The 12,722-nt window shown below is 36.6% G+C and overlaps 1 protein-coding gene across 3 annotated transcripts in view; it reads right to left on the bottom strand.

The window, feature by feature from the left end:
* The window catches only part of FTO (FTO alpha-ketoglutarate dependent dioxygenase), a 260,976-nt gene that overhangs the window by 105,848 nt on the left and 142,406 nt on the right, over positions 1-12,722 (bottom strand). Inside the window, exon 10 of one of the 3 annotated variants that reach the window (XM_035893135.1) lies at positions 3,360-3,471. The exons of the other annotated variants lie outside the window; for them this stretch is intronic. Coding sequence (XP_035749028.1) covers positions 3,459-3,471 — 13 coding nt within the window. The 3' untranslated portion in view covers positions 3,360-3,458. Of the gene's footprint in view, positions 1-3,359; positions 3,472-12,722 lie in introns of those variants that run through there. 3 annotated transcript variants of the gene reach the window in all.

The following is a 12,722-nucleotide window of genomic DNA, read 5'->3' as shown; positions in this document are numbered from 1 at the left end:
ATTAACTTAAAGAGTATGTTTCCTTCTCATCTAAGCAGATGAATTTAGAATTCACTCACACCCTTTCAAATTTCACTTGGTTCTTTATATATAAATCTGTTGAAACAAACCTTTTTGGAAACAAAATTACGTTAGCAGAATTTATGATGATGTAATATGTAAACACGATACGGCAGTAGGAATGCTTAGGAAGGATGTTATTCACTTGTTTTGCAACATAAAAACATTGCAATAATCTAATAAAACCAAAGCAGACTTCATAATCCTTTAAAAAAGCACTTCCACTTGTCTAAAATCATACATGCGCCCACAGACGCATGGGGCATTTCACAGGCGTGTTTCATACTTCACTTACAGGGTGTTAATATCGTAAGCTGTGAATCAACACTTTCTCCTTGAGTGTTAATACTATCAATGTCCTGCTGGGTAAACAGCCAGAACCAAAGCAGCGTTCTAAACTGTCTCTGACATTTGTTAGCCTTCCTACCCCTGGTTTTCAGCACAGCAAAACCATTTCTTATGGGGAAAAAAAAAAAAAGTCTGAATAAAAGATGCGTTTAATATTGGTTTAAGAAAACTGGAAGAGATACGTCTTGCAACAGCATTAATTGAATATTCTGCAATTGCAGAAGAGTGTGATTCTTACTGAGGGTTTACACTCCCATAAAAGGGATTGGAATCCAGTCGACTAAGTCATGCTCATCTCCATTTCTGGTGCTTTGGGCCACAAATTATAATTTCCACCTCCCTCAGTTTTCTTTACATCGTCTTAAAAAGCACAAAACAGTAGGTTTCATAATTTTTTTTCTTAAGCCTTTAAATGTAAAGAATGAAATAATGCAAATATTTTTCCTCCTTCAATTTAGACCAAAGTTTCAAAATAGCAGTATTTTATATTGCACGAAGCGCCCTTTAAATAATTAAACCGTTCAGCTCCATGCCTAAGTTAAAAAATATATGGAACAAGCACAGCCATCAATACAAAATTTGCCCCTCTCTGAATTAATCCAATTATTCAAATGTCAGTTATAACTGTCAGAGAGCAGTTCCTTGGGCTGGACCAAACTGTTAAAAATTAAAACTGTTTTACCTCGTTTAGTCTCTCTGCCTTTTTAATGTAAAATCCATGGTCTTGACAAAAAGTTGTGGGATTTGACACCCAATGCAACACAACCCTATTTCTGTCATACATGCATAATTCACTTTGGAAATTTGCACTTGCTTTAAAATATTACTAAAATATACATGTAACATATGCTAATTTAGCCACACTGGCTTGTAAGCTCCAGCCACTAGGTTATATGTAAACTTTGCCAAGTGCATACACTGTACATAAAGGGATTATAAATGAAAGAAAAGATCACTGTCCCTAGCTCTCAGTTTCCAGCCTTGGCCAAACTGACAGCCCCAAATCCCAGCAACATCTAACATGCCCTTCCTGTGGAGAAGACAGCCTGTTCTCAGAGTCTTAATTACATCCCAGCTGACTGCCCAGCGTTGCCAAAATCAGGCAACAAACTATGCACCTTCACTTGCAATATGGTCTGCTAAACAGACTCCCAGTCACACAGAAAGAAACTTTCACAACAAGGAGAAATAAAGGGACAAGCTAGAGAGTGAAGGAGAGGGCAAGCAGCAATCAAGACGAGGAAAAAACCTCTTCCCTGACTCCTGGGGGACCAGTGAGCAGCAGCACGTAACAAACAAGGCTATCCCTTGCTCAAAACAAACTCGCAGCCCAAGGTGCCTCACGCCAAGGACTGCTGTTCTCCAAGATGGGCCACTGTAACTCAGCCTCGATAGATTAATGATTGTTAAGGAAGGCTAACCAACCCCTCACTGCTCAGGCCATTATAATTACAGAAGAACAGCATGCCGCATTCTGCAATCGCAAATGGTATCATATGTTTTCCTGGCTGGCTTGCAGGAGGAGCTTTATTTACGGCGATGAAATACGAGAGCTGCAGATTTAAAGCAACAGAATTTTAAAATTAACAGAATGACGTGTGCTTGTGGATACCCACAAAACAAAGTTACAGAGATCTGGTTTAGCTTGCAGACCTATGCAGATCAAAGCCTCGGTGAAGGAGAATACTCACCTGTCCTGTCCGAGCCAGATGGTTATACAGAAAATATTTACAACATAGAGAAAGTTGTATTCTCTTAATGAAATGCATTCAACTTTACAGAAGTGCTAATAAAGCACATGCTTTCACTGAGACTATGTGACTTTTTTAGAGTCTGTGAAGTGAAACTTCACTCTTACTAAATGTGCCAAGGAAATGTAGAGATTGTTTTCTACTAATTCAAAGAATATTAATATCAAAATTATGTCAATTAGCTTCCAAAATATGCACTTCGTAGTATTTTTCACAGAAGTTTACTATAGGCATGTATATCATTACATTCTAGAAATATGAAGTGTGCACTGACATGCAGTAAAATTTAATTAACCTATTTCCAGAATACCTTATAATAGTGAAAAAGTATTTTGGGTTACTCCAAGTACCGAGGTATCTATTCAGTTCACAAAGCTGGGCCATTCTACCCAACAGTTACACTTCATTTTAAAATTTGCATCCTTCTCAAATACACATTTGATGAACTAGCATAATATGATATTTATATAAAAAGATATCTATGCCATCGGTTTACTAGTCCTTCAGTCTTATCTCTGTGTTTAAACTTGTATAATGACAGATCATCTATTTCCCCAAGGGTCACAGAATTTTTGCCACTGACTTCATTGGGAACAAAACTAAGCCTGCAGAACCCAGTTGCATAACATTTAAACCAAGAAGGATGTGCCAGAAACAAGAAATCTTAATGTTCTGTGACTGAGGGTACAGGTATCTCTTGAAAATAGTTCCAGATCAGTCAACCTTATTGATATACATTTACAGAACAGAATGCAAACATAACTTCCACAGAGCTTAGTTAGACATTTTTCCCCTTTCCAGCCCTGTACATAAAAGATGAATTATAAAAATCAATTGCTATAGTCAGAACACATTGCATTTAAACGAAGGATTACACCTTTTAATATAAGCCTATTAAGAAAAATTCTTTAAAACAAAAGACAGTTTTCATCAATACCTCAAAAGCACAAATGTTTAGCTGAATTCAGAAGACTGCACTCAATAGAAGGTAATGATCCTGATTTAGCACAGAAAAAAAAGTCTGTTACTCTTATATTTTAATATTTAGCCTTGAAATCTATTAAATAGGAAGCAACTTGCCTATTAAGACACAGGTTAGCATCTGATACTTTGTAGAACCATAAAATCATAGAATGATTGTCAAAGCTTACATGCAAATATTACAAGCGTTTACTAACTCTCACATATACTTACTGCTCGGTATTGGCGTTCTCTTTTCCACATGCAAAAACTATGACAGGAACATGACCAATGCCAAAACTGGACGCAGGGTTACTCTGTGCTTCAGATGCCATCAAGCTACAAACGCAGTCTGGGAAGGAATAATGTTATTTATAACTTGGGGGTTCTGTTCTGCTAGAATAGGGACTATGCAAGACTAATCTTTAGAGATGTGCACACAACTCTACCCCTGGATCTGCTGATTAAGGCCTTTTGGGCCTTAATAAAAGCACCGAAAGGCTTCCTCACCATATTGGCAACAACAGTATAGAATCAGTGTCCTGAAGATGATTCTGAAAGATTGAATGCAAATATTTACAAGCATGACTCACTGGAAATCTGAGAGATTTAAATTCAGATAGTTTCATTTATCGCATTCTAAGGTTATTCTGGGTTCAAGACTTCTTGTGTGAAGATGTATAACTACATTAAGGAAATATATGAAGTTAGCTTTGGATTTTATTCTGAAATGTTGCTGTTGGCATGAATTCACAGGTCAAAGAACTCCCCTCCCAAACAGAAGCATCTGTATTCCTACCAAAGTCCTGTAAGTTAACTGTACTTTTGCTTTACTTCAGGAATTTTCTGATTTGCTCACTCTCTCACAAAATATGGAAGCATTTTTTTCACTTCCCTATCATCTTTTACATAAGTCTTGCTTTTCCTCATCATAGATGTTCTTTTTTTTTAAAATTATTTTTAGAACTTGAACACTAAAATATATTAACAAATTCTTTTTCTGGTATTTTTGTAAATTGTGTTTTCAAACCCATGGACCTGACTGCAGCAGCCTCTCTATACAAAGATGGAGTGAAAGACCCACAAGGTCATCTAACTTCGCAGGTAGATGACCATTTAAAAGACTGCATAAAAATTCAGCTGTTCAGTGCAATAAATATCTACCAAAAAAAATTTCACTCCACAGTTCCACCCCTTTCTCCTGAGACACACACAAAGACTAGCAGACTTAAGCAGCCACACAAGGGACTATACACGGTACCTTGTACAGTAATGTAATAAATCCCCTGTGTTCCTGACACTCGTATTAAGCAGTGCTTTCTTTTGCAGATCTTGTGGCATGATTTTTTTAACGCAGTTTAAGAAATAACAGAGGGTGGCTCTTTTTTTTCGCTTGTTTTGATTGGTTGGTTTGGTTTTAAATACAGGCTCCTAAAAGGTGACAGAAAAACTTGCCCCTATACATGCTTTTATACTCATGAAATAGATTCCAACTGCCTTAGAACACTGAACTTCATACAAGAGTTGTTGAAAATACTAAAGTGAAGACCAGCAGGTAAAAAAACCCCACAAAACCCCAAAATAGTGAATCCACCACAATATGCAAACTACCCTTCCAAAAGTATAACTGACACATAAGCAACTGAAGGATGATTTTGCTGGTCCATATTGATGTCTTAAGAATATACCATAGGAAACAGTCACCTTTTTTTTCCCCCAAAACATGCTGCTACCTACGTTTATCTCCACCCCTGCTGCTCTTTAGATAACAGAGTAAAAAATTCAACACATATAATCTCCTTACATCTTCTGAATACTTCCCATGGCACAGAGCATGATTCATGACCTGAACTGGTGAAAAAGTTTGTCTTAGAATAAGGTGCTACTGAAGCATGGAACTGTGTATTATCCATTGATCAACACCCGCGCTGTTAACTTTGGCCTGTCAGGCTCCGGGGCATAGTGTGGAAACATGCTCCAAGTGGGATGCAGTGGCTCTCTTACTGCAAAGTTTCATCCTGGCAGTTGTGGAAGGCATTTTTATTGGATAGCTGCACTGGTAAGAACAGCATGGGACTGGAGCCCGTTGTACATCTATATGGATTTTGTTGAATGATGTGGAATTTGAGGGTAAAAATGCATGTATATGAACCAAAGAATGAGTTTTCAAAGAATTTATTCTTGTAGGTTACAAGTTATGAGTAAAAGGTCAAAATAGAAAAGGGGAGGCAGAGGAAGGATGTGGTAGGAATATTATCACAACACAGCAGTAACATTAAGGAAATAAATGTAAATTTATGACTGGCAGATTACTGTCTACTTTCTTTCATACTCAAATGCTAATTAAATATTTCTCGGTTTTAGACAAGTTTACTGTGCAGAAGTTTGGATTATTAATTATGCAGATACATATTTTCTTTAGATTTGTAAATAGGCATGCAAGTATTTTTCTCCTTTGTCTGTCTCTGGCTGTTGCCACTGGTGTCCAATACCTTGGTGCTGCAAACACTAATTTGTAGAATATTCTATTTCTGTGAATAGCCCTAAAGATCTGGCTACAAGGTCTGCTTAGAAGTAAATTCTATGCAACTTAAGACAGATTTTGCACCAACTAGACAAAACAAACTGATCATTTATTCTTTTTAATAATAACCGGTATGAATTTCTGAATATACTCCAGTAAACTTACTGCACTTTACTTTTGCAGTCTCACATGACTCAACTGGAAGACCACTGCTTCCATGGGCACAATGAGGACACAGAAGTTTCATCAGGGATGCAAATTCATAGGCATTAAAAGCTGTGAGGAATTAAAAAACTATTATGGCAAGGTGAAAGATTTTGAGACCTTCCTGGAGATGTCGGCCTCCGCTTCTGCCTATTGTGTAAATAGGCACATAGATTTTGCTGAGTCACTCTGAATTTCAGTATTAATTGCTCTTGCAAAAATATAACAGAAAGAGAGAACCATATCCAAGCTTTTTCCGGCACGAACGGAATTAAAATTGGTCATGACCCATCTATTTAAAGAAATTCAATCCTATATGACCAAAATCCTATTTCAAAAAGAAAACAGATGGTATTTTTGTTGGTTGCTGTTAGCTGTAAAGACCAAACCCTAAAAACAGAGGGCAGATTAACACCTAGCAATCAGCAGAAGTTCTCTAGACCTCTATTTTTATGTGGTAGGAATAGTATTTGTGAGCAGGAAAACAATGAACAATTTCATAAAGCAAAATCAGATATACTACCAGTCATACAGAAAAGATGTGAATCAGGTAATTCATGGTTATCCACTACCTCCAGGATTAAAAATTAATCACAGTACTATTTCATCCAGTAGATGTCAGAAGCCATTAAAAGCAAGCTTAAAAACAGTAATTTCTAAAAGGAAGTTTATACTACAGCTTTTGGGTATCACTTAGAAACAACGTAATACTACTTTAGTAGAAGTACTGATCTATCTGGAAAGGAACCCAGCCTGAGCTTTTTTTAAAAAAAAACCTTTTCACAGAAAATAAATGATCTCTAACCAGCTATGATTAACAAGCTATATCACCACCCAAATGTCCTGAGTTCAGAAATCTCATCCATTGATTTAGCTCAACAAATTGGAGTGTCGGGCTCTAGTGGCACTGGAACTTCTTTTACTAAAAGCAAGTAAAGGAAAGTATCTCTAGGGTGGAAGAAAGATGGTGTTTAGGTGTTTTAAGAAAACATCTTCCTTCCAACCCTGCAAGAAAAATTATGCTGAAAAATTATGCTCCTAGGGCCAACTGGGCCTCCTAGTATTTATATACTTACTAGTACATTATACAGAAAAGTCAGAAATGCTCAAAACACACCTCTCAGACCTGGAAATAAGGAGCCCAACCTAGTGATGAGGATGGTGATGAACTTGTTGAAGTTCACTAGGAATCAAAAGCATTCTAAATCATCACCTGTTAAGTATAAGCTTTTAAAATGAACCGTATAATTAGGTATCTGAGAGTTCCTAAAGAGCGGAAAGAGATGATTTTTTTTTTTTTTTTTGAGTTGCTCTTCACTTTTAGATGATAAACACGAACATCCCATAGAAACTTCACAATACTGGAAGTACAGGCCTAAAAATATGCAACAGAAAGTGGTGCAGAGCCTTGAGCTAACATCACATTTAGTGTATACAGCTTCTGGAATGCAAGACAGCAGCTCAGAATGCAACCTTACTATGTGAGGCAAATATCCTTATAGATCTCAGTCTGCCAAGTCGTTCAGAAACGAGAGAGACAAGTGAAATGACTGCTGTTTAGACATCTGTAGACAGAAAATATGGACACCAATGGGTTTTTTCCTGTCTAGCAGAGAAAATTATAGTAAGGACTAGAGACTGAAAGATCATTGAAGCCAAGCATTCAAATAGAAAACAGAACTTTTAAATTGTGAGGCTGATGAACAATTGAATTAAATTCCAGAGAAGTGGTAGGTTCTCAGTTTCCCATTGTGCTCAGACCAATGCACACCATTCTGAAAGATGCATTTAAACCCAAAGACAAGTCATTGGACTTAATACAGGGATAGCCAAGTGAAATGCAATGTCTTATGATATACAGGAGGTCAAATTAAATGATCTAACGGTCCCTTCTGGCTTTAAACTCTCTATGAATCACAGAAAAAGAACACCCAACAAATACAGGAAATGGAAAATAAACTACAAATGTTTGGGTTTTTGGTTTTTTTTTTTTTTTTTTTTTAAATGTTTGTTCCTTCAAACAGAACTGAATTCTATTCTCTAATTTGAGCCCTTGTAATTTTACCAGTGGCATGCAATTCTTTTGATGTGCTACTTGAAAACGTATTAAATTTTCATTCAATGTATTTGTTTAAATTAAGAGCGGATAAAATCACAAAGGCAAAAATTATCTTCGTTACTGAAGGCTATAGACTTAAAAATGGCATTCCTTTCAGATGAAGGAAATGCATCCTCTTACTACAGTATTCTGTTAGCAGAATCCTTGAATCCAGCTCTGAATAACGACTGAAATGTGCTTTTGAAGAAGGCACAAGATGAATGTCATATTCACTCAGCATCCATAAATCAACTTGAATAATTTAATACCTGTTGAAATTTCCCTCCAATTTATTATATGAAATAATAACATGAGAAGTAATTACAATAAAGAAAAAGTTCAGGTGCAACAGCATTAGTTCAACGTCTAGGATCAAGTGTCAGTGGAGATTAACAAATTTCATTCATTTTATCTCCAGCACTGGAGACACACTGCTCCTAGCTTTAATAGTCAGGAATGTCTGTTAGTTAAATGACTTTGTAAAGGCAGTCAAGTGAGGGCAGACAGCGACAGTTTAATTAGGGAGCTTGCTATAACTCTATCTGGGAGCTGTAGGCACTGGACTAGAACAAGTGTAAAATGGCACTCGATGCTGACTAGCAACCCCTGCCCCCCCAACCAACAAAACCCCTCCGACACAAAAAAAACCCCAAGAAGATACTTTTCATGGCAGGTTCTCTCATTTATTCTGGCGTCAGGTTGGCTACAGGTGAACAGGAGCAACATAACCGCTGCAGCAGAAAAAAGGTGGGGTTAAGAGAGCAATCATTTATCTTGTATTGATTTCTGGACACTATGTCCTAGATACATTCCAAGATAGAATGACAGCTTTCTGGTTTGTGTCGGTAAGGGAAGAAAATGACTAGCACCAGTACCCATTGTTTTCCTATCATATTTCCTTTTAGAAACATGCCACACTTAGATTTTTATTCAGACAAGGAAATCCAAACAAGTTTATCACAGAAAAGGAGGGTTAGGGGATGGTTAATCAGCCATTTGTCTTTGCTGCTGGGTAGTTGGGAGTCAAAGGGTCAAAACCGAGCACAATTGGACCATTTGGTTTTATCTCAGGTAACCCTACATCTCTGGTAATTGAACCCATTTCACTCGGTCAGAGTTCCTGTCACTCATATTCAATGTCTGTCATTACTGAGAAATGCTTCATGACATATTACACTGACAGAACCACCACTGCAAGACTAGAAAGAATCCCCAGGCACCAGAAGTAGAAGACAATGGAAGCTTCTTTCAGACCAGTGATGTTTAACATTTTATGTGCTGACATTGTGACTGTAACCACAATATAACGAAAGTCTAGCAAATGGAAGATCAAAAAAAAAAATAAATCCATAGTTTATCTGCTTCAGGGACTAGCAGGCAACATCAGAAGTAAAACAAACTGGCAGCTCCAAGGTTATTGCACATAACATTAAAACCCTTAGAAAAAGTTATATACTGGACTATGTGCATGAACACACACACTTAATACTGGACCTAAACATGATGCTGATTTTATTTCTGATAGGCTTTACAAATATTACACCTCCCTTAACTATAGGGCATCCCGATTTTTTTCTTTCTTCGACAGTTTCTTTACTTATAAACTGCAAACAGTAACAGGCAGCATAATTTGCGTACCTGCTGGTATGCTGAAGGTAAGGGAAAACACCCTCACTTTTTAAAACTTCTGAAATGCTCCTGTACGTAGAAATTCTAAACACAAAACTGCCAAAGTTAACCTCCTGCTTTTCAGCTTTATAATCCTTTCAAGTGATACCTAATTTATATTTTCCAGAGACCCCTGTTTGTGACGGTCACCTCTGCTGTGTTTGACAGGCACACCACTGACCACCACCACACTTGACTTCATCAGATACATTCAATCCAGCTTCCTTGAACCATACAAGTTTTTGCCAGCATCTGTCTCAGTCCAGGGACTTAAAATTCTACAAATGTATTAATTGTACATTAACATTCTACTAGCGCATTCATTAGGAGACACAGTGGATGGAAAACTGAGAGACTTGGACTGGGGGGGGAGAGGGCGGGGAGAAGCAATGGAGGACATGGAAAATTTCATTGTGATCTTAATGGCTTTAACTCAATTTTACCTTCTTTTCATAAGCATGTGAAAGCAAGGTATCTAACAAGTCAGTTAACCAAATCTCTTCAAGTAACTGAAAATTGATTTCACCATATTTAAAACTTCATTTCTAAGAACCAGCTTTAACCTAAAAGAGTTACAGATTCCCAAGACCCTTTGCTAGGCATTCAGTCCAAATATTAAGATCCTATTAGCTACAATCTACTGTTTGTAGCAGTTTCTTGTACTGCTTTAGTGATGTCCAGACCAACCAGTGGAGAGAAATAATTTACTTCCATCCTGAGTGCCCTGAATGAAAAATAAACAGGATTAAAGTGTTCTCCCAAATTTGGTGGAAGTCCAGAATTTTAGCTGACTTTATTAAACACTCATAGCTTCAAGGCTGAGGCAAACACCAAAGGAACATCAGTAGTGTGAACAGTTAGCTTCCATCCTAGGATTATAATGAATTTCACACAGAATAATGGAAAAACATCCTTAAACTAGATATCTCACATTTTATTAAGTCAATTTTGATTAATTTATAGGATTAAACAAAATTTTTCCACAGCTTTCATTCAATACACAGGTGATTAATTTTAAATAAGGAGTTGCTAGGAATTCCAAGATCAATAAGAAACTTTAGCATTAGTCACTATCAGCAAAGGAAATTTGAAGTATCTTAAACTATGAAATTGCTCCATGAAGATCTGAGAATATATCACCTGATGTTCATAAAAGTTCTAATATTAAAGTATATTATTTCTAAAGCAACCATTATTTTCACACTGAGAATAATCTGTATTTCACTGTAAAGCACATTCACAGAAAAAAAATCTTAAATAGATTTAGAAACTACGATTTGCAGCAGTAAAAGCAGTTAAGTTGTCCAGTAAAAAATATATGACAAAGAACAGCCCAATAATTCAGCCATTAATAAATCTGGCACAATAACCTTCATCTTGTCATAAAGTAAGCTAATACATCTCCAACCCCTCTATGCTGGATTTTTATACTCTATTTATACGCTGAAAGCCTTCTTAGAAGCAGATGCTTCACTTCAAAGCTCCAAACCCCCACTCAGTATGTACCTGCTCTATTCAATCAGCTATTTTTGCCATTGCCCTGCACTGAATACTTCTTATACTTAAAGCGGGGACCAGATTTTGGAATACTATGGCCAAAGAATCAAAATGAATGATATTCAGGTCTATAGCCTAGCAGGGAAAAAATGTGTTGCAACAATTTTTCTAATGCTGAAATACCATTTCACCAAATGTTCCTGTCAAGGCATGGTTTAATTACCTTGGCACCCATGCCACTTATAATCACCTGTCATTAGCAACAACGCTTGCATCTGTTTACACGTCTGTCAGAAATGCCAGCCCAGATGAAGGCTAAGAATAAGACAACTTTTGCTAGCACTTGACCCCAGATGTGGAAAGGTCATCTTAAGGTTATCCATCCCCAGAGCAGAACATGTACAGTAACTAAAAGGTTCTTTATTAATTCTTTAGTTTATAATCTACTGGATTACTTCTCTATCAAATTACAGTGTTCTAAGATAACAAGACAATACATGACTATCTATATTCTTTCAAAACTCTTTTTGATTACTTTTCTTTTTGCATTTGGAGAGATTTTTGTGAAAGCATTTCCAAATTTAATTATCCAGAATGCAATTATTTGCTCTAGTCCATTAAACTGTTTATTTATTGATTAGCTGCTTTCCTCAGAGGTAACCTTAAAAAGAGAACAAAGAACTAAATTCTGACTCAAAATATAATTTAATATGCAGTATTACCTTTAAATATGGGAGTGGAGCAAGCACGCCAATGAACATTTTAAAAAGCTAAGAGTCATTAGGCAGTGACTGAAAATTTCAGGTTTTGATGGACTACAAATTCAAATGTCATCTTCATCCTGACTCTAGAAACATGCATTTTAGGCCAGCTGCTTTAATAACTGGTACTAATGGCCTTCTCAAATAATTATGTGTTTATAAGCTATTTCATAGACTATCTGGTTTACAATTTCCTCCACACAAGGTATCTTTCTACCAAGGCAAACACTGCGGTGCCCCATGTCACTTACACGGATAAAGGACTGCTGCAGCTTTTTAAAGTACCAAAAGTCAGTAGTATTTTGGTCTTTGAACTCCATTCAGTGACTGGGAGTTGAAATTCAGAGCCAACATTTTCTTTATGAGAAGCAGGAGAGAGAAAACTAGATAACAATCTACTGCACAAAGAAAGAAGTACTACAGTCTTTGACAGAGAGAAGAATATGCACTGTGTATTTTTGTGACATGCATTTAAACTAGATGTTACTGATTGTTATACCAGCTATTCTGATTCCAAACTAGCACCATGTTGCTTTTCTGTAGATTACATACATCTATTTCAAAGGTATTCAGCAACAGATAACATTTAAAACTCTCCCACAACTTTCAACTGTAAAGAACTTGGTACTACAATGTTTTTGCCGTACTGCTTTCTCAGTGTGGATTTTACAACCATAAGGCTTCTCTCTTTTTCATTGTTATGTATATTATGTTGAAATGTTGAAATTCCTGGATGAAATTGCTAAGTGTTATATAAGGTAGCATAAATAGCCTAAGCTATCCTAAAAAGACCTTTCTGGAGGTACAGAACAATTAAACCATCACCCTCCACCTCAGATTGTATATAATGC

Source organism: Egretta garzetta, unplaced genomic scaffold, assembly GCF_000687185.1.
Source record: "Egretta garzetta isolate BGI_Z169 unplaced genomic scaffold, ASM68718v1 scaffold314, whole genome shotgun sequence".
NCBI classification, from domain to species: domain Eukaryota; kingdom Metazoa; phylum Chordata; class Aves; order Pelecaniformes; family Ardeidae; genus Egretta; species Egretta garzetta.
The sequence above is the reverse complement of the archived record's forward strand: the minus strand, read 5'-3'. Positions and strand labels throughout refer to the sequence as shown.